The following is a 23,345-nucleotide window of genomic DNA, read 5'->3' on the forward strand; positions in this document are numbered from 1 at the left end:
GCTTTTTTGATTTCATTCCTCACTGGCTGAGGCTGGTGGGAGTTGGAGTCAAGCCACAGCTTCCACACCCCTGCCACTACATGTCCAATTCCCTGACCCACATTAAGCTTTCCACTTCCCTTTGTAAGTCTCAGAACATATATTCTAATTCCACAACCTGGTGCCCCTCATATGTTTTGAATTACAACTCCCATCAGCCCCAGCCAGGAGCACATAAATACAGGATTCTGCACTGTCAGGCCATCCATGGGTAAGTCTTACAGGGAGCTACAGAGGGCAAGAGGGTGCTAAACCCATGTTTGCTTTTTTTGGCTTCACCTGGGTGTTCAGCATAACATCTAATTTGGCCCTAAATTGCAAACCCATATTAAACTGAATCAGTGAGAAGTTGTGCCTAAAAGAGCCACATCAAGCATCCTTTTTCTTTTGAAGTGCTCCTTTTGGAACCAAAGTTAATATTATCTCAGTTTAAGTCTTAACTGTGATTTCCAAGAATTAGATGCTCTCCTTTTTAGAAGCATGTTCACATACCTCTGAGGCTTAAAAAATAAAAAAATAGGAATGCATTTTATCTCAGCTCCTGCTCATAACTATTCATTTGACATCAGAATGGAAAAGAATATATATTCAAGTTATTGGTTGTTGGTGCTAAATTGAATCAGGTGTCCTTTCCTCTTAAGAAAATTAAGTTGCTTTTGTGCACGAGTGTTTTAATGAGAACAGAGCCTGCCGACATTGATAAATGGGAATGACACCAGAGAGAGCATGTAAGCAGGACAATATGTGCATGTTACAGTCTTACAGCCTATTTTTCACTGACTATCCTGAATGACTTCACCGTTTCTTAAGGGACCTATTAATCTCAAATTTAGTTATTACACAACGTTTATTTGAACATATATTCTGGGGATGATGACAGTTAATAAAGGAAATTTTTTACGAGCAGTATTTTTACATATTGTTCCAGCCACAGCTCCCTTCTCATTCTTCTGTATTGATGGAACACTCTGGTTATGATGCAGCTTTATTTAAGAAGGGGGGGAAGTACATATATTCAGATGCTTTTTTAAGCACACGGGGACTCTTAAATAACTGTTAAAATGCATATAAAAATCCTATTGCAGAACACCAAAATAAAAGTGTGGCGCTAACTGCTTGACAAAAGACAGGGAATGAATAAAATGGTCCCTTTAAGGCAAACAAAAAACTGCCCATGTTGTGTCTTTTAGTACTTCACCACCACTTTAACACACAGTGAGATCCAGATTCTGTCTTTTGATAAGCCTTTGTAGTTGAACTAAGTGGAAACTGAATGCATATCTGGAGTTGAATGTGCACTAGCTTACTACTTGTTCTGGAACATGGACCTTCCTGGCAACAAAAACAGGGTTGCATGGCACGCAAGCCCTATCACACATATCTAAAAACACTGAAGGTGAAAATTTAGATCCTCACATCCCTCCTTGTCTCTGTTACATGACCCATGGTAGATGACACGTCCGAAGGAGACAACTGAATGCCTTCATTCATTCATTCAAGTCATAAACTAAAAGCAAAAGTATTACTGATTTAATTGGCTGGAGCAGGATGCACTACACAGAGGGAACACAGATCTCTGGGATTTGCTATTAAATTCATCTTGAAAAACATTATCATGTGGGTAAAGGGGATGGGGGAGGAAAGAAAGCAACAATACACCCTTGGGAAGTGAAGAAGGAAGATTAGCTCGACAACAGCTATTCCACAAAGGACAGGATCTCTTCCCCAAGTCCCTGGTTAGAAGATTATATAATATACTTCAACTCTGAGCCTTCCACTCAGCTCTCACGTTCTAAAGCTATTTCACCTGTTGTTGGTTTGCTGGTTTGAAGAGGTGGCTGTGCCTGCAATGCCAAACCCCAGCTTGGAGTGGGGTAGAGGAGAAGAATCCACCTGCCTCAGGGTTGTCTCCTTGCATGCAATATTGCACCTGCAAATGTTCTGTGTCTGAGAACTTTACAATTAGCAAGTGTCCTTCAAGAGTCCCAATTGTATTGCAGACTTTGGGAACTCGATCTTCAAGTTCCTGCCTTCTACAAATTCAGAATTTTGTCTCCTACTACATAGATCAGCCATACGCATTTGCTTCTTTATTCAAATTTTCAGTTCCAGGATTTGAAACAAGTCAATAGTGAGTAAACCTTTGCTGGAAATGGGTGCAAGGGGAATTTGATCAGAGTGCAATTTGACCATACTGGCAATATTGAAATTATCAAAAAAAAAATCTGTAAAATCTCTGAAAAGTACAATATTTTGAAGTATTTTATTATTAAAGCTACTTTTCATTTACAAGTATTTTTCAGAGAACTCTGCATTTCTTCCTTGACAACATCCCAATGATGCACCCTCCAAGCAGGGCACCTTTGGCTCTTGCTGGGTCTCCCATAAAATCCCTACCTGTTCCAGAGTCACTGTGATGCTGGCCAAAGGCTCCCTTGCTTGCAGGGTGCTCCAAATGGGCCTTGCCCAGGACCTGGGATCCTTCGCCTCACCAGCCCACCTCCAAGCAGGTATGGTTGAAACTGAGCAAGTCAAATGCATGTAAGATGCACACAGGATACTGCACAGCCACCACTCTCCACCTAACCTGTCCTTCATCCACCCACCTCCCACCACTGCCAAGAGAAGCAAGCGTGCATTTTAAAATCCATCTCTCTTCATCATTGGTGGGGGGCATGGCAGAAGGGGAGAAGAACTTCCTTCCCTATATTCCAAAGGCTTCCTCCTCCCATCAGAAGTGGCAGTGGTGGGGAAGGGGGAAGGGTGAAAAATACTTTCTCTTCATTTCCCTTTCCCACCAGTGGAAATGGTGGTGTTGATGGAAAGAGCATGGGCCACCTGGCTGCCAGCTTGTTCCTCTGACATGCAAACTTAGTTGTTGGAATGACAACAGAAGAGTGCAAATTTATTAGAAAGAGAAATAATAATTTCTCCTCTTTCTAGTATTAAATGTTAACATATAAAGTGAATTAGTACAAGATAAAAAGGCACTGCAGCACCTTTGTTCAGAACCTTAGCAAATAACCATTAGGTATAAGGCTGCAATCCCAAGTTCCACTGAATTCAGGGGGATTTACTGCTAAGTAGACATAGTTAAGATGATATTTCAATTCACCAAACTACTATGCAACCTTCATCTACTTCAAAGGCACTTGCACGGCCTACCACAAAATCCACATTGAAACAAGTGGAAGTTGCAAAGCACATGTAGTTAGTGAACTGAACTTGTAGTTTCTTTTACAGAAATGTGCACGCTTCCCCCCTCTTTTTCTGAAGGGTTTAGGGTTGTTCTAATGTAACCCAATACCTACTTACATGAAGACAAATGAAATAATGGCTTCGTTGCCTTGACATCAAACTGGAATGCAGCTGACTGCATTTGGTCCAAAGAATTTCTACAGTATTCCTTGTCTGAGATGAAGCCCATTGCTGGGCTATTTCCAAAACCTAACTTTATTCATATACGGTTTCAGATAGTGAAAGGTTACTCAATAATGAATAAAAGGCAACCCCAAACCCCCAGCTATGAAACTATCTGAAATTTTAATTTATGGCTCAGTTTTGTTCACTACCAATGGCTTATTAGCTTAGTAGGCTAGGCAATAGCTGTCATACCAGGACAAATGGTTTGTCACTTTTATGATTTAATAGAAGAGGCCCCTGAACAGCGATGCCTAAGTAACTGCCAACATGTGACTCTCTTCTAGTCAAGCACTTTATATCTCTAAGTGACTTTTCCTCTCTGTCTTTTAAATTACCTCAGAATGTATTCTCCAATGGATACAGAGCAATAACAGCCTCCCAAACAGAGGTTTCATTTAAAGCTAAAATTTTCCTGAGATCTTAAGCTGTGATGAAAACACTTAAAGGTCTTGTCCCTTGATCCTCCTCAAGACAAATAATCTATAACACGATTAGAGGTCTAGTTAAAACAATGCATCCCTATAACTTCAAAGAATATTACTTTCTAAGTGAACTGAAAGAACAAGGCCACATCTTAAATGGTGCCCTTTTAAGCTTACCTCCAAGGCTATATGAACACAAATATTTTTCTGTGGAGAACCTATACTCTCCAGCTATTTCCTGTGAAACTATCTGTAGAGGCATTAAGATAGGTGAAAAACAGGAGTTACCAATCAGCCACAGTTAATGGAATGGAACAACCATGTTATTCACATGGTTAACTGCAATTATTATATGATAGCCTAGCCAACTGAAGCTTTCATTACATAATTGCTCAATACAAGCTGGTCATTTCATCTGTTAAAAGCAGTAGCAATCAGTAAGGTGGGGGTGGGAAAAGAGCTTCCATGCAATGATATAATCCATTATGTGGTTTACCTGTTAACCAGTTGTCTAAATCTACCCAGTATTATATCCGGAAGGAACAGCTTTCTGATCTGCATGTGTGTTCTCATGTGCAACCACCACCACTTATATTGACTATCAACAGCGCTGAGCATAGAAAGTTGTGTGCATATTTTGCTTTCATACTTGATGTATTTGTCATCAAACACATTTATGTTTCCTACAATAAACAATGTGTTGTGCTGCCTGATGTTTTTTATTTTAATAATACTTGTAATACAAGTCTGCATATAAGCTTAAAGTCAGATCACATCACATAACTTTGAAAAAAAATGAAATTAACTCTATCTTGAAAATTTAACATACAGTATGCATGCCTCAATTTCCCATTAATCCCAAACCTTCTCTCCTAATTCGGCATCATCATCATCATTATTTTAAAAGAAACAGACACCAAATTCTTCAAGTCACACATACAATCCTACTTATTTATGCTAGGGACTTCAAAACAGTATTATCAGTTTCCGCTATAGCTCTGAAGAAGGAAGAACTTCAAGGAATAGAAAACTCCTAGTGTAGGAGCTTAAAATGTGCCACCACAAAAACTCTTCTAGCCTGTCTGGAATAGTATGAAACTGCACCATCAATACATGCTTTCCAAGTGACATGTGTTCCAACTGAAAGTACCAATCATCCACAGCACATTACATGGGGAAGTGTCCCCAAACAATCCTGCAAATTGTATGGTTGTTATCAAAGCCTTCCCAGCCCTACACAAACAGAGGGGGGTGTCACCCTGGCAAGCTCAAGACAGGTCTCTATCAAGGCTTGGTAAAAATACTAGGGGGCAATAAGACCGTCTATATTTTCATTACAATTAGCTATAAATGGCACAAACAGGCTAGCCTTAGGACCTAGAAACTGAGGGTGGAGATCTGTAAGCAACAGCAATAAATGTTGCTCATTTGCTGGTGCCAGAAACAGAGCCTTCCAATATAGCAAATAGTGGGCTAGTTGTTGCCTTAGGTATGCAGATAAAGCCCAGGATACACAGAAGGTGTACTCCATCACTGGGTCCCTTGAATACAGTGTGTGTGTGTGTGTGTGTGTGTGTGTGTGTGTGTGTGTGTGTAAAAATATACACACACGGTATATTTAAAGATTTAACATTCAACAAAACAAAATAAAACTGCTATACCCATGGCCACATAATCCATCAAAGATCAAAAAGTGGTTTTTAAAAGACAATGCAGGAACTGTACACCTCCACTGGCAATTACATTTTTTTTTTAAAGAAAATTAGCAATGGGGAATAAACTGGGATCAAAGCCTGAAACAACTAAACTGCTATCGGTTTGCATACCGGTGACCTGTACAATATCATTCGATTTAAAAAACCAAACAGAATTCCTACAACTCCTTCAGAAATATTTACCAGCCTGGCACCCGCTAACAAGTAAAAATGCACGTGGAAATTATTTTTAATGGGGTTTTTAAACAACAGTGCAATTAGCAGCCCTGTATTACTCATTTTCTAATAAATTCTCTATCTATACCTATATGGAAACCCTCCTACTGACTTCCTTTCCTCATTTACATATCTGTGCAGGCCTATTCTTTTTTCTTCCAAGCCCCTTTGCCCTTTCAATCATGAAGCATATTACTCCACTGTCAGTGCAAAGCAGTTCCTAACAACAGGGAACCCAGCTGGGATAGGAAGAGGGCAGCAGGCTCATGCATTAACATAATAATCCAACTGTGTTCCCATAGGCCCTTAGGGCAGACAGCATATTAGGTAGGCCTCCTGTGCAGACCCAAGTGGAAGCTGCCTTATCACCTGCCTATCAACCTGTGGCAGTTACAGCCAACTCAATAGCACCAGCTCCTGCCAAGCTGTGGTGCCCAATTACCTTGCTACAAAGGACAGAAAGCCATTTTTCTGTGTCTGTTTAATGTACCTGACGCATTTCCTTATTTATGATTTGAATTTCTGCATAGTTTCCAGAGGGATTGACTTATTGCCTTTTAACTTTTGAAAGTCTAGAGGACATATTGCTGCATCTAGCAGAAATGAGCCCTTCAAATCAAATTTCCACCACAAGCACAGCTTTGCAAAATGCAAAACACATCTTTCAGTTGCTCACTTCTTGATTAATTTGGGAAGAGCAGAAGAATATAAAAAGAGCAAGGTAAAGAATGAATCAAAATATGTGTTACCCTAAGCTTCACAATCCTGTTCCAATAGAGAAAAGGCAATCAGCAGTGTCCCCCAGCCAGCCAGCAAAAACCTTTGACTGCTATCAACTTGATCATGTTTGCAGTCAAATTTCTGATGAAACACAGGAAATCTTGAGTTGACTATGTCCCTTGCTATGCTTCAAAGAGTACAAATAAATACACGTTTAAATAAATAATGCATACTACAGTTTTAAGTGATATTAAGTTACAACATGAAGACATTGCATTAACCCATTACATTATTTTGGGTTTTCCTTGTTTTAAGATGAGATTTTTTTAATTGAAAAACAGATTTCCATTTTTCTACCATGCTTAAATCAAGCCAATATTGAACTATGTTATGCTTTTGTTTGCCTTGGATTTACTTTTAAACATGCTTTACAAGTAACACATAATATGTCAAATGTGGTAACAAAAATGGGCTAAAGTGCAAAAAAAACAAAGGGCAAATTAGGCATAATGTATAAGTATGAACAAAGAAGTACATACTAACATAACAAAATGCTAACTTCACAGCACCCTGCCCCCACAACAAGTTCGGGGGGCCTTCTCAGTGGTGGCAGCAGTAGCAACAACCAGGTTGTGGAATGCTCTCCCAATGAAGTTTCACCTGGTATGTACTTTATCTTTCTGAGACCAGTCAAAGGCTGGTATTCTCCAATGACTTTTACTTAACTATTAAGCCTTGATGGTATCAGTTTTATGCTGCTTTCAATTGCTGCTGATCTCTTTGTACTGATATGTGTGAATATGCATTTGTAAAGCTGCCCAGGGGAAGGTTTTTTTAAACGGCAATATAAAAACCCATCACTTTATGTATTAAATTACATTAATATATAAGCTGATGAACTATCAACTGGTGGTGGCCACCAAGTAAATAGATTTTAGGGTTGTAAACAATAATTCAAGAGAATATCAACTTGTTATCCAATGTCAATGAAAGATGAAAATTCAGTGTCAGAAGAGGCATTGAGAATGAAAACACCAACAGCATTATCCCAAACGCGTTCAGTCACACTGGGTTTTGTCTAATGAAGTTATCTCATTAGCACAAGGACTTTGCAACAGGACTTCTCCCTCTCTTCTACCTGCACATACCCTAAATGTGTTCTGTGATTCCTCTGATTCCCCAAAGCTAATGGGGGAGAGAAAGTCCTGTTGTGCAGGTAGAAGCCTTTGTGCAAATAGGACAACTTCTTTGATACAAGCAACTATGTCCAACCTGAAATTATGTATTTTGAGCTCCAGGAAACAAATTTGTGACTGCATTTTGCATCAGCTGGTGCTTCTGCACTGTCTCCAAGGGGAGCCCCACAGAGAGACCACACCAGGTTCTTCAGGAAAGACTGCAGATGTGAACCAGATTAAGCCTTTACAAGGCAACCGCCAGCACTTGAGCATCCAAGCAAAGGACCAGGTTAAGGAGTAATCCTAAAATGTACCCTAGCTGCTAAAGGCAAGTAAAAAATGTTGGCTATCCTCAATCGGATTATCAGAACTAATGAATGGTAAAACTCCCACTTTATCTAGAATGAATTTCAGGAGTTCCCCCCAGCCCCCATTTCATAATACAACATTACAAGGCACTTTTTAAGCAATTTGCATTTTGGTTCAATCCATTCAGGTAAGACATACCATCTGTTTATACTTTTAAAGATGATTACACTAATAATGCCTAATACTACATTGTTTATCCTGTCAAAAACTATGCAAATAACCATACAGGTTTGTTATTTGGCCTTCATTAATAAAATATCTCCAAAAGCCCTCCGCACCACCACCACAGAGAATTAAAGAGTGCTTTAAGTTTCATCTTCTCAATAAATGCATAGTCAAAACGTAAATGTTACGTTTGCAGTGAGATTATATTCCAAACTGCGGAGGGGGGCAGAAATACTTAAATCAATTATTCTCAGAACAAAAAGAACAAATTCAGAAACCAGACCCGTGTAGTCACTCCCCCACTTGCAAGAAAAATGGGTGGCAACGGGCATCTGAAGAATCCCTCCAGGCTATACACATGCTCTACAGAGGCCTCTCTATCCACATGGGAGCCCTGCACAGCCTTGTTTTAACTCATACAAAATAGGGAGGAAGAACAGCAGCTTTTTGATCTTGTTAGAGAGATCAGCAGAAAGGCTAAAACATTTCAATAAAAAGCCTCTACTTGAGTCACTCTCAACTTCCAGTCATCTAAGGGAACTTTCTTCTATTTTTTTGCTTACTGAAAATAACAACTCATCCTTCTTGGGTCTCTACAGTCCACAAATAATCAGACGTTACATAATGTTAGGAAATGGGGGCCAAGTCACTAGGAAAAGGCACATTGGATCCCTAAATAAGCTTTTTCAGGACACAAGGAAATTTAGGCTGCAATCCTAAACACACTTACTTGGGGGGATAAGAAGCCGCTTTTCCGCATGCCTCCAGCCAGCCCCAGGGCTTCAACTCTAGTTGAAGAGAGAGTTGTGTGGAAAGAAGGGGGGGGGGAGCTGGAGAGCAGGGGGGAAACCAGCATTTAGAGGTTTTTTTAGAGAGTGCTCCCCACTTGCACCTTTCCCACTTATGCACATGGGGGTCCAGAACATAATCTGCACATAAGTGGGGTGGGTGGGTGCCTGCATTGGAAAGTGTAGTGCAAGAATATGGCATTGGCCAAAGACCACCGCGAACCTCCCTCTGCAGCCACTGTTTTGACCTCCTTCATTGCTTTTGTTATTATTAAGCCTGCTGCAAGCAATAATAAAATCTCGCCATTATAAGCACTCTCAATTTACACATGCAGACCTCAGGCATCACCAGTAAGAAAGGAAGTTTAGCCTAAGCCACTCTTTCAGTAATGATCAGCTTATTCTGTTTTCCTTTAGTGCTCTTAAGTAAGAGTGAGAGAGCAAGAAAGAAAATGGTGAGGCTGTCAAGTTTGAAACAGATAAATCAATTATGTCCTTTAAATTACTCCAGAGGGCTTTCCTACCAGGGTTTAAAAATGTCTGCTCACTCAAATTTGTCCCTTAAAATTGCTCAACATGCATCACAGGCAATAAATTGCAAATGCAATTTTATCATGAACACAACCACTCTTCCCACCCTCCCCCTCCACACGCTTACATACATATCAGCACATTAACATTACTTTGTATAAAAGAAAGGGAAGTCGCAGCACTGAAAACAGACAACTGGCCCACTAATGAGGCCCTTGATAACAAAGGCTGAGTATACTAGAGCCAGGAAGAGCATGTTTCAGACTGGTGCACTGCATTTGTTCACTTAAATACAATCAACCAACTGATATAGCCCACACTTTGACATTAGCATCCAATGCTAGAACAAAACTAAGCTAGCTACATTAAGTGGAGCCTAACTATATATTTTTAACATTTTCAGTATTTGGGGAAAGGCGAGGAAAGGATTCAGAATTTTTCTCTGCCAATTTCATTTTTGGATAAGACACAAATTCTTACAACTCACATCAAGTATTCCAGCCAAAATACTGCATTTTGGCTATAATGAGATTATGCACAGTTGAAGATTTAAAAATGTGTCTGTATCGGCTACTAAAAAGAACAAATTATTCTCTCATTCAGGACTGCATTCATTCTCTAAAGCTTAACCAACAAAAGGGTTAATTAGGGATACAAATTTTCACAGACTGTTAATAACGGGCATGACACACACTATGTGCCCATAAGTAATTCTCAGGTATCTTTGATCTTAGCCCCAAATGATTACAGTTGCCTACCATACCCTGACCCCTGGGACTCTCTCAGAACCAGACATCTGGCTACTTTGTTCTTGTAGACTAATCTCATCCCAAAAGAGCTCAAGAAATGACACCAGGCAAGGAGGCTCCTGGCAAGGGAAAAAACATTACAGTATTAGCAGATCCTGAAAGTGAATTGGCATATCACCATTGTTTTCACATTTCTTAAGGGCTGGGGTCATATGGTCTGCTGGCGCTTTATAGGGGGTTTTGCTTTAGCACAGCTAAGGGGAGAAATAGTTCAGCACATCTTTGAGGGCTATCAGTCAAAATGTAAATAAAGTGTGCCCTGTCAACTAGCAGAAAAAAGGCACAAGGGGAAAGGGGGAAACTAAATATTTTTTCTTTAAAATGACAAAAGGTGTAAAATATTATTTAAAAATTATTCCTGCCCCTGGAAACTAAGACTGCTGCCTTATTCTTCTTTGGATTGCCTCTCTAAAGTTTAAGCTTCCAAGTGTTACTGTTACTGGTCAACTCACAGCCATAAAAGTATCCCTGTAAACCTAGCGTAAAACTGATTAACATGGTCTAAGAACTATGATTCCTTCTGCCAAGACTTTTAGCCATTGGATACAACTACCCAAGTATGAATACACCTGTAAAATAATTTGTGAGTGCTGCTCACCCATTCAAGTCACAATTTTCCCCATCAAAAGTCTAATAATAATAATAATAATAATAATAATTTTTATTTATACCCCGCCCTCCCCAGCCAAGGCCGGGCTCAGGGCAGCTAACAAACAATAAAAACAAGTTGAATGGGGACTTCCGGCGAGGCAGCATGGCGGCAGCAGCAGAAGAAAAGAGCTCCTGAAGCCAGCCAGAGTAAAAGGCTCTGGTGACCGATTCCCGGACCCCCCAGAACTGCTGCTGCCAGCACTGCCAACGGAGAGGAATTGGGGGTGCCCGGGCATCTATCAAAGGAGCCAAAACACCCCCCCCACGACCTTGATTGAGCCGGAAAGGCACCCGACCCCCCCCCCCAACAGCCAAGAGGAGCTCCAAAACCCGGAGGACAGTGGAACTAACGCAAAGAGGGAGAAAGAAAGGGAGAGAGGAAGAAGAAGAAAGAAAGAAAAAGGAGCCCCAAATTTACCGTTGCTGCCCCCATCTCTGCCGACGGGAAAGCAGAGGAGAGTCTACCCATCTCTGCTTACCTGCCCCCCCCCGCCTCGGCGGCACCGCTGAGGCATCTACAGAAGCCCTAGAGAAGTTCTTAAAACACAGGCTAGAAGTGACACAAATGACCACCTAATCGAAACGCTCTGTAAAAGCCACCAGCCAACAAAGCCTGATCAGCTCAGCAACCCAACAATACCCAGGAATCACCACTGCCACAACTCCTAACCATCACACGCCCAACCCCAAGAGGACGCCAAGCCAACCTCAAACCAAAACCATCAGGGAGACCGAGATGACACCAACCAGGGAGATGGCAAACAATGCTAAGATGGTAGCTCCCCTTCAAGATGATGACCACCCAATAACGAAACGAGATCTGAGGGAAATGGAAGCACGATTAGAAGAAGCACTGAAGGCCACAATGGCTCCCATGCAGGTACTAATCAACAATCTAACCTCCAAAGTGGAAGCTCTAGAGAACAAGAACCAAATGCAAGAAAGAATAATAGAACAATACCGGGAGGAGAACGCACGTGTGAACAAGAAACTGGACGAACTGGTAAACCAAATGGAAGCAGAACACAACGAGATGAAAATTAAGCAAGCCGACCTTGAAGACCGCAATAGACGTTGTAACATCCGCTTCCGCAACTTTCCTGAAAAAACAGAGGAGAAAAGCCCAGCGGACCTAATTATACGCTGGCTGAAAAACACAATCCCAAGCCTGAAACTTGAGGCAGAGGACTTGGAGAGGGCTCACAGAGCCCTAAAACCTATGCCAAAACCCAGCGCCCCCCCAAGAGACATCATTGTATGTTTCACACGCTACCGAAAGAAGGAAGAAATATGGCACCAACTCAGAAACTCAAGCAACCTTCGATATGGAGAAACCCCCATTCTGGCCTTACAGGACCTATCGCAGGATACCCTAAACCGGAGGAAAAGCCTGCGCCCATGCACCCAGCGTCTCCAACAAGCAGGGATCAAATACCGATGGGGCTTCCCCTTCCGCCTCATTGTAACAACGAACACAACACAACACATGGCTACCAACATACCCGAGGCCCTGCAACTACTAAAGAACCTTGAACTCGACCTCCCGCCGGAATGGAAACCGACAAACCCACCAAGCGACAGCCCCAACCACGAGGAAACAACAGCAAACAACTGGACAATGGTACAGAAGAAAAAGATACAACAGAAGCGGCGCAACAACGCAAACCAATACAGGCAAGCATCATGCTCAGAACCGTCCCGCCGGCCATACGACACAAGAAACCAGACCAAGATCAACCAAACCAACTCATCGCAGATGGACAACCCTACAACAACAACAACAACCCCGGCTGAAAGAAGCAACCAGGAAAAAACCACAAACTGAAGGACTGGTGATTCCCCCCCCTTTTTTTCCCCTCCCCCCCCAAAACATAGATTTAGTTAACACCATCAACACCCCCCCCAGCCCCGCACCCCCACAGAAATCCCCACCCCAACACCAGCCCATACGACCCCAACCACATTCCCCATCACCCACACCTTCAACATCCTCATACTCCATACTAAGGAAAAACAACTCCAACCTTAATAACACAACCCACAATCAGGCTAAAATCTGATACCCAACCAGCACTATGGTGGCACCAGAGCGTACCAGCACCCACATCCCCACCCCAACACACCAACAATGTTGCTCATAATACTGGCAACACTGCTTACAAACCTTATACCTGACAGCGACGTTACAAAGTCACTTCACACTGTCTCGCTGATCACCCCCTATCGCAGACAACAGGGGGGACGGCCTGTCCTTGAACACGGCCTTCCACACCAGCTGAGACCTAGGACCAACTGGCTAAATGCCAGATGGCCCAAAATACCCCAAACAAACACCTATATGACTACATATAGGAAACTCCCTACAACTTACCCCCTACTCTTTAACCCAAATCTCACTCTAATCCTACTAGCCCCCCATCCACCACACCCTAGGTCAGCGCAACCCCACTGGTTCTTTAAACAACACGAAGAGAGAGACACAAGACAACCCGAACGGGTTGGCATGGAATCGCCCCACATAATAGATAAACAAAATGGCTAACCTAAAAGCAATTACATTAAACGTGAGGGGGCTGGGAAACCCCATCAAAAGAAAACGCATCACCTCATACATAAACACCATGAAACCACACATCACCTTCCTACAAGAAATACACAATCCACCCAAAGGCAGCAAACTCCTGAGCGACCCCCGCTTTAGTCAACAGTGGGTCGCACAAGGCTCAGGGAAAGCCCGTGGTGTAGCCATAATACTCAGTAGGGACCTGAACTTCACTGCCACAACAGTCCTCAAGGACAAAAAAGGCAGATTCATTTTCGCTAAAGGGACACTAGATGGCAAAATCAAACTGACAATCGGCTCCATATATGCCCCAAACACGAAACAACTAGAATTCTTCCAGAAAACACTAAACAAATTCCTCTCCTTCTCTGAAGGGGAAGCAATCCTAGGAGGGGACCTCAATCTAAATATGAAAGGTATATCCCTGAAAGATATCCACCCCACAACCCCATGGGCAACCTTCCTCCGAAGGAAACCCCCAACAACCAGGAACTCTTACAAGTTACTAAAAATGCTAAAAAACAGGGGTCTCTATGACATTTGGGGTGAGCAAAACCCGGGAGACATCAGCCATACATTCCAATCGGGACGCCATGATACAGTGTCCAGACTGGACAGCATTCTACTCACACAGGGTCTGATTCCCTCAGTAGAATCAACAAACATAGGTAACATTAAAATCACAGATCACGCCCCAGTAGAAGTCACTGTTAAAATAGGAGAAGGAACACAAACCACCCCATCCTGGTCCTTCAGTCCCATCCTAACTACAAACAAACAAATTAGAGAGAGTCTCACAAAAACCCTCCAAAACTACTTCAAAGAAAACGATGTAAACAATACAACAACCCCCCTCCTATGGGACGCAATGAAAGCGGTCACCAGAGGAGCTTGCATAAAAGAGAAAACATTCCTTAAAAAACAAACCTCCTCAAAAATTAGCAAAATAGAACAAGACATCACAGCCCTCTCATCACGCTACAAACAAACAGGATCTAAAAAACTCCTCAAACTTATAGAACAGAAAAGGAGAGAACTAGACTCCTTAGAAATCAACAAAACAATGATCAACATTCTATACTCTAAACAACGTTTCTATGAATATGGAGGGAAAAACTCCAGAATACTAGCAAATAGATGTAGGAAAAAAGCACTCAAAACAAGAATACACTGCATCACCAAAAAAGACGGCAACATAACATTCTCCCCCAAAGAAATAATTTCAGAATTTGCAGAATTTTACTCCAACCTATACACCTCCCATAACCCACCAGAGAGGGAAATCAAAAAATTTCTAGCAGGACTGACCGTGCCTACCCTAACTGATGAGGAGCGGGAATTCATGGACAGCCCTATCACCCCAGAGGAAATAGATGCGGTCCTCAAAAACTTGAAACCACACAAAGCCCCAGGCCCAGACGGCTTCACAGCAGAATTCTATAAGAAATTCAAAGAACCCTTGATGCCCTACATGACCCGCCTATTCAACGACATCATAAAAGGAGGCCCCATCCCCAAAACCTGGACCCACTCCAAAATAGTCTCCATCCCAAAACCACTAAAAGACAGCCTCAAAGTAGAATCATACCGCCCAATCTCATTAATAAACCAAGACTACAAGATATTCACATCAATCTTGGCCAACCGCCTAAAAATCTTCCTACACAAGTTAATAGCCCCAGACCAGACTGGCTTTGTCCCTGGCCGCAATATAACAGACCCCATCAGGAAACTACTGAACCTGATCGAACACAGCAAGGCAACCAAACTCCCATTGACAATTATGTCCCTAGACATACTCAAAGCCTTTGATTGCTTGGAGTGGAAATACATATTAGCAGTACTAACTAACATGAAATTTGGCCCCAACTTCCTACAAATCCTCAAACAAATATACTCCCAAGCCTCAGCAAAATGCAGAACTAACAATATGGATTCTAACACTATAGCTATCCAAAGAGGCACGAAACAAGGATGCCCACTGTCTCCCTTCTTATTTATCCTGGCTCTGGAACCCCTAGCAATCCGCATCCGAGCAGCCACAGACATCAAGGGAGTGGAAATAAAAGGCAGGACCTATAAATTAGGGCTCTTTGCAGATGACCTAATGGTCACAACACCAGACCCCATAAGCACAGCAACCTCCCTAATCAGAGAACTCAACGCATTTGCAATGGTGTCGGGCCTACAGGTAAATTTCACAAAGTCAGAAGCTATGTGCTTCAACACCCCTCCTCACACCCAAAAAGAACTCACGAAGGTCACCAAAATAAAACTTTGCCACACCAAGTTCAGATACCTAGGGGTACAAATAACCAGAAACCTCAATAAATTATACCTCCACAACTACAAGCCCCTGTGGCGACAAATTAACAAAGACCTAAAGAGATGGAATAACATGAACCTCACTCTCTCAGACAAAATAGCCATGATCAAAATGATCACACTCCCAAAACTAACCTACCTATTCCAAACCCTCCCAATCTGGATCCCCTCAACCCAACTTCACAGTTGGCAGAGAAAACTACACTCTTTCATCTTCTCACATAAAAAACCAAGAATAAGCCCCAAATACCTGCACCTCCCCACCTCAGAAGGAGGATGGGGAATCCCCAACATAGAAGCATATTACAACGCCAACCAAATACGCCATATAATCCCATATATACTAGAAGATGAGACAAAACAATGGGTACACCTAGAGAAGGACACAATTGAAAACACCTGCACCACAACATACCCACTCCTCCCAAACAAACTAAAGAAAATTCCCACAACACTTAACAGGTACACACAGACCATGCTCAAAGCATGGAAAACACAAATAGGCAAACTATCCCCAACCCCATCCCCACTAATACCCCTGGCGTACCACCCATTATTCCACCATGCAGCACAAAACCTCAAGATAAAAACCTGGCGAACCAAAGGCTTGTATCGCCTAATAGACTTTTATAAAAATAACAAACCCTTGTCAACACAAGAAATACAAGACAAACTAGAAGACACCCAAATGCCCTGGTTAACACAACACCAACTACATGCCCTCTTAAACAACCCAACAGTAAAATCAGCAGCAACTAGGCCCCTGACAACCTTCGAAAACCTCCTCCTAACAACAAAGGGAAACGGTAAAGGGATGGTATCCGCAATATACAAAATACTACTCCAAAATCTCGCAAATCCCCTAGACGCAATCAAAAATCAATGGGAGAATGACATAGGCTATGAGATAAACCCCACTCAATGGACCAGAATGTGGTCTAAACCCCCCTTTAAATCCATATCAACGAAAAGAAAAGAACTCACACTGAAACTCACCTACAGGTGGTACCTAACACCAAGGAAACTAGCGCTAATACACCCAGGAACCTCACCAAAATGCTGGAGAGGGTGCACCTCCACAGGCACATACTTCCACATGTGGTGGGAGTGTCCCAAAATCCAACTATTCTGGACAACAGCCATACAAGAAATTTGTAAAATAACTAAGCAAGTAATAGACACCACCCCAGAATTGGCCCTACTAAACATCTTCCAAGACAACAATGCCCATTTACACCACAAAGAACTCATAACCCACCTGCTCTCAGCAGCCAGAAACACCATAACCAGACACTGGAGAGACCTGTCAGGAGTAAGCATGGACCAATGGTATCAAATAGTATGGGAAACAGCCCTACTAGAAAAATTAACTAATAAACTGAAACTGACACGGGGACAAACAGAAGAAGATGCCTTCACCCCGGTATGGCTCCCCTTTATCACACACACAGCCCAACAGGACAATGACAATAATCCACCAACAGCATACAAATCAATATGGCTAACCTGATCCAAAACACCCACCCACCTCACTCACACACGAAAACAAAGATCACCACAGCCAATCACAAGCAAACAATCACACCCTAGGCCAACCCCAACCTCTCTCACCACCAAAGGAACACAAGTGAACAACACAAGCACGCTGACACCAAACTCTACACACATTAAACATAATAGAAACACCGCCACCCAATCCCACCCTTATCCATCTTCCCTCTCTCCACCCCCCTTTCTCTTTTCTCTCCTTTTTTTATTTTTATTTTTATTTTCTTCTCCCCCTAATGCCTCAACAAATGAAACGGATTTGTAAAAATGTTACATGGGGAAAAATATATATGAGGCACTACACTTCTGTAAAACAAGAAAATCCTTAATAAAATATTAAAAAAAAAAAAAAAAACAAGTTGAATGAATACAACTTAAAAACAAGATTAAAATACAACATTAAAACATTCAATATGTGATAACAAAATATAGGACTGATCTTTTTCTGGTTATCTAAAACCTGTGTATGCAATTATCTATTGCCATAAGGTGAATGCATTCTGTACTTTGGTATCTGCACTCAAGTGCAAATATGAAATGAGAAATGGGCCTCGATTAAAAGATGCTATACTGCGGAGGTGGGTCACTTAGAGTTAAGTCCCACTTTAAGTCCTTGTAGTCTATATCTCAAGTAATTCAAAGCAACCCATAATCACTGCCAAAAGTCAGAAGCTAAGGAACAGTCCTTGGGACGTGGGTGGCGCTGTGGTCTAAACCACAGAGCCTAGGGCTTGCCGATCAGAAGGTCGGCGGTTTGAATCCCCACGATGGGGTGAGCTCCTGTTGCACGGTCCCTGCTCCTGCCAACCTAGCAGTTCAAAAGCACGTCAAAGTGCAAGTAGATAAATAGGTACCGCTCCGGCGGGAAGGTAAACGGCATTTCCGTGCACTGCTCTGGTTCGCCATAAGCGGCTTAGTAATGCTGGCCACATGACCCGGAAGCTGTACGCCGGCTCCCACAGCCAGTAAAGCGAGATGAGCGCCGCAACCCCAGAGTCATCCGCGACTGGTCAAGATGACCTTTACCTTTTAAGGAACAGTCCACTTGTGACGATTCCCAGCTCTGAAGGCAAAGGAGGCTACTGATCTCTTAAAAGTAAAGAAGTTACATTCCTTTGCTCCTTCTTGTCACTGGAAGTGCCCCAGCAAAAGCCATTTGTACAGTTCTTGTAACACCACACCCTTCTTCTGAGCTCCATTTGGTTTCCCAAGGGTGTCCTCTTCAAACAAGCTTATTGTGAAAATAAATAACGTGTTGGCCTTTGGAAAGCAACTGAAATTGTGGCTTTTTCTCCTAAGTTTTTAATGTGGTTTGATACTAGTATCTCCTCTGAACTGCAGTTGTTGATTTTTGCTTTACTTGTGGATGCTTTTTGTAGTTTTATAGGAATTTTATATTTATGTGTTGCTGGCTATCTTTGCAATTAAGAGATGGGATACAAATATTTTTAATGAATAAATAAAACGCTGTAGACCCACATTACCCTTATTCATCTCAGAGAGAATATGTTAGTAGTTCTATCTAAATAGGTGGTGAACAGAGATTTTCAGCAGCAAATATGCTTAACATTTTCAGCATTTCATCTTAAATCAGGGTTTTAGTAGGAACAGTAGAAAGCGAGATATTACTGAGGAGAGAGAGCCAATCAGAATGAGACACATGGACACCATTTGAATGGTGATAGTCAAAGATTATGGCTTGAATGAATAGTAACTTCGAGAGTAGCAAGAGAAGTGTCAGGAAGAAAGATGGATGCGAACCAATATCCTTCACTTTACTGTTTATTCTTTTGTGTGTGTTGCTCTTTCGTATGTTGTACCTACATAAAAATTTTAAAATCATTTGAACCTGCCTGATCTGTCACTTCATGGTTCAGATGTTGGGAAAAGTCCTATGGACTCAAAGATCTCTGCAGGATGGTGCTTGGGGCCACATTTTAAACTCTCTCACCAAACATTCCTGCAGTACCAACTGTATGAACTTCTTCCCTGTACAGCTTTGTTCACACCATTCAATCATGTACAGGAAAGATCACATTAACAAAAATGTGTAGCTGTTTTAACATGGGATCCAGTTAGGGTTGCAGGCAGATTAAATGGTAATTAATAAAAAAAAAAAATCCAGCAAATTTGCACACATTTACATAGGAAGAAAATAAAGACAAGAATAGGAATAATTGCATTAATATTTTTGTGCATATTGGGTATACATTTTCCAGTAAAGGATAAAATAAAGTATTTTGCTGTAAAAGCAACATACTTTTTAAAAAACAAAACACCCAACATTGAGAGAACACATGATTAAGAATTTAGCCTTTGTTCTGCAGCCAGGATTTCAAACATCCACTTCACTAGTGAGACTATTTTTTCTATAGCATTATGATAAATAAGATAATAGCAGCCTTGTAAGCTCCAAAGACTCAAAAATATTGAAGTGGGTTCCTGGCAGTGGCAGCCAGAAGCAATTTTCCCTCCCTCCTCTCTCTCCATCCATGAATACAAGAGCTTTCTTGCCTCACAAGGTACAAAGACACACACTGTACAACTTCTGTCAGCGAGATACAACTTCTCTTTCCCCCCACAACATAAACAGGTCCCAAAACAGCCAGTCAGGTGCAGGGCTCCCTCATCAATTCTTGTCCCACCTGTTTAAGCATAGCATCCTTGCTCCCAAATTGTGGCAAGCCAGCAGCCCCATCAATAATAAGCTAAAACGGCACTGTCATCTAAACTGCCACACAGTACTCCATATGCTTACTAGCCAGAAATCGATATGGGTCAGGCAACAAGCAGTATCTTAATAACCTCTTCAAGCCCACTAACTGCACCACTGTTACAGTATTCTTAAAACACAGCAGAGGTTTCCCTCATGTCCAGCTAATCACTTCCAACCAGGTTGTCAAGACTCTGGCTATAATAAAGAGGAGATAGGGTGAAAGAATCCATGGAGGTGTTAAATTGCAACTTTTAAAAAACAAACAAAAACAGACCAGGGTTGTTGTTTTTTAAAAAAATGATGATCATTTAAAAGGGGGAGATCAAGCCCAAGCTCCAAAATTGTGAAATGTTTCTTAGTGATGGGGTAGGGGTTCCAACCACAATAATATTAGATATGGTATTGTATTGGCACCCCAGTACCTCTATATTTTGATTAAAACTTATTGAGTGACCCAAAAGTAAAGCTTAAGAATCGCATATGCTCATATATTTGTGTTAAAAGGGATGTTTTGTAAAACATTAGAGTCTACTCACTCACTCAACAATGCTAATTTATATATTTTTTAAATTACATTCAAAACTCTTCTCCAAATTATTGGTAGATATGGGCAATGGATTTTATCAACCAGTAAAGAGAAGCTATGAAGATGAGTTCAGTACACTTTGAGCAGGGGCATTTTTTTGCTAAAAGCACCTGTGGTCCAAACGCCTTGCCCGTGGGTAGGCAAACTAAGGCCTGGGGGCTGGATCCGGCCCAAACACCGTCTAAATCTGGCCTGTGGACAGTCTGGGAATCAGCATGTTTTTACATGAGTAGAATGTGTCCTTTTATTTAAAATGCATCTCTGGGTTATTTGTAGGGCATAGGAATTCGTGCTTTTTTCTTTTCTTTTCCAAAATATAGTCTGGCCCCCCACAAGGTCTGAGGGACAGTGGACCGGTCCCCTGCTGAAAAAGTTTGCTGACCCCTGGTCTTGCCAATGGTTTTCCAACACTTTCAAAGTGCTCAAGTTAACTTCCTCAGATCTCAAGACTGAGAATGTGTCAAGAGAACAGTAGCTGCTAAGGCCATTAACAACCCACATCTCCACAGGAATCCGTTATTTCTAATTTTGACTGGTGTGCAAAGAGACTGGGACCTGAACTCCCTAATACCTCAAGTAGCACAGGTGTTCTCTGCCTAGAACAGCTGGCACCTGCTAATTAAAAGAAAAACTCAATACACCAGTTTTGCCTTATTTTTGAACAAATTTAAATAACATCTTTTGCAAGGCCACAACTATTGTTAATTCATTATGGAAGATTCTTTTTCTCCCCTTTCCCAACTATAAACAGTTTGAAGATAGTGGGGTGATAAGAACATTGAGAATTTTTTTAAATAACGAAAGCAACAATGCACTAAAAACCGGGCTTGACTTTGGAAAACATTTGATGGGCATCTGCTTTCTCCACTGATAAGATCAGCACAAGGAGCATTCATGCATTTTTTTCATTTCCTTTTGAGTTTTCCTTTATGCAACAATGCCCAATACACCCAATAGCTGCCTCACCTTCATCATCAGCACAATAAACATTTTATCTGTCCAATGGATGGTCTGGCTGCATTTTACAGTTTGCCTGTCTTCCCATTTATATACAGCCCTTCCAATTTTATCCAACAGAACAGAACGAAACAGCACTGTGAGTGCCTTCCATAGTATTAGTAAAATTCTTCACTTTCTTTAAAAGAAGATGGAAACCGTAATAACTTGCATGTGACATCACTGTAATTGATATGTCATAGATACTTAAGGCAATTCATACAGATCAAGCAACTGAGTTGCCATCAATGACCTTTGTGCCCATTCCCAACTAGACAAATTGTACCACTCTGGCTAAAGTCGAAAAATCAGTGGCTCTGCTGCAGTATCAAACTTCAATGGCACTACTGCAGAAATGGCTTGCTTGTTTTTTCCGGTTTTGACTCAAACTATCACAGATATCAAAAACCAGTATGATACAGTATCTAGAGTTATCTGCAAAATTGACAGTTTTAAAAAATACTTGACTGTCACTTATAGTGTCGTGGGGTGTTTTTTTAGATGTACACGTAATATAGTTATATCCATTGCTAAAAATATAAAATGTGAATGCCATACATTCACTTAAGAGAGCTGGAACTCGCTATTTCTTCTAAATGGGTATTACACATGATGGCAAACTTGGGTAACATGTGAGGGCCTAATGCAAATGCAGGACTCCCGAGTGCATTATCTTATGATGCTAATGTAGGAGCATTTGCCAGATGGAATCCAGAATGGCGTGGTATCGTGTTTACTTTATCAAATCCCCATTCAGCTTCATGCTGACAGGATGACCTTGGTCCACTCCCTCACCCTATTCTACCTCACAGGTTCATTTAAGGATAAGGTGGAAAGGTAGAGAACTGTATACTTCCTTGAGTTCCTTGGAAGAAATGTTATATGGAGTCAGATCACTGGTCCATCTACATCAGTATTGCCTACACTGACAGGAAGTGGCTCTCTGGCGGTTTCAGGCAGGGAGCCTTTCTCAGCCCTACCTGGAGATGCAGAGGATTGAACCTGGAACCTTCTGCATGCAAATCAGATCACTGAGGTATGTTCAACAGATAAAATGTTCAAAACATTTTATTTCATTACATTTTAAGCAAATAATCTTAACTGAAATAAAGTTACCTTAAAAGTATTGTCTTAAATAAAATAAAGCAGTCTAAGACTTAATGTATTCCTTTCTGCCTTGTGAAGCCTTTGATTTTATTCAGTAGATTACAAAGATTCTGATCTTTGTGAACTCTTTATTTTCCATCAAGAATGCACGAGGGGTGGGGGAATCAGAACGTCTCTTGTTCCACGGTTACATCTGAGAAAGGACTTCCGAGTCCTTTATGTCTGCCATGAACTTGATCTTTCAGCTGCAGTGAAAATTTTCTTAAAGCTATAATTTTAAAGTTAAATGATGAGAGCTTTCATTTGCTTTCCAAGCAGAGAGAAAAGCTTTTTCAAATAAGACTCCTACTGCCTTGACCTTGGTCTATGACTTAAAGAGTTCACCACATGCAATAATTTACCTTGCCCCATGGGACTCTCCAAGATTTCGTTTCTGAAAAGGCTTTAGATTTGGAGGCATCACTAGATCTAAAAATGT

At 41.5% G+C, this 23,345-nt stretch overlaps 1 protein-coding gene across 23 annotated transcripts in view; it reads right to left on the reverse strand.

Moving 5' to 3' along the window:
* The window catches only part of SLC10A7 (solute carrier family 10 member 7), a 133,921-nt gene that overhangs the window by 98,318 nt on the left and 12,258 nt on the right, over positions 1-23,345 (reverse strand). Inside the window, exon 4 of one of the 23 annotated variants that reach the window (XM_028743149.2) lies at positions 18,452-23,135. The exons of 21 other annotated variants lie outside the window; for them this stretch is intronic. Coding sequence is in view for 1 of the 2 variants with exons in the window: in XM_028743141.2 (XP_028598974.1) it covers positions 23,130-23,135 (6 nt within the window). In the remaining variant the exon portion in view is untranslated. Of the gene's footprint in view, positions 1-18,451; positions 23,136-23,345 lie in introns of those variants that run through there. One more of the 23 variants, XM_028743141.2, reaches the window with a different exon arrangement.

This window comes from Podarcis muralis, chromosome 9 (genome assembly GCF_964188315.1).
Source record: "Podarcis muralis chromosome 9, rPodMur119.hap1.1, whole genome shotgun sequence".
Lineage (NCBI taxonomy): Eukaryota > Metazoa > Chordata > Lepidosauria > Squamata > Lacertidae > Podarcis > Podarcis muralis.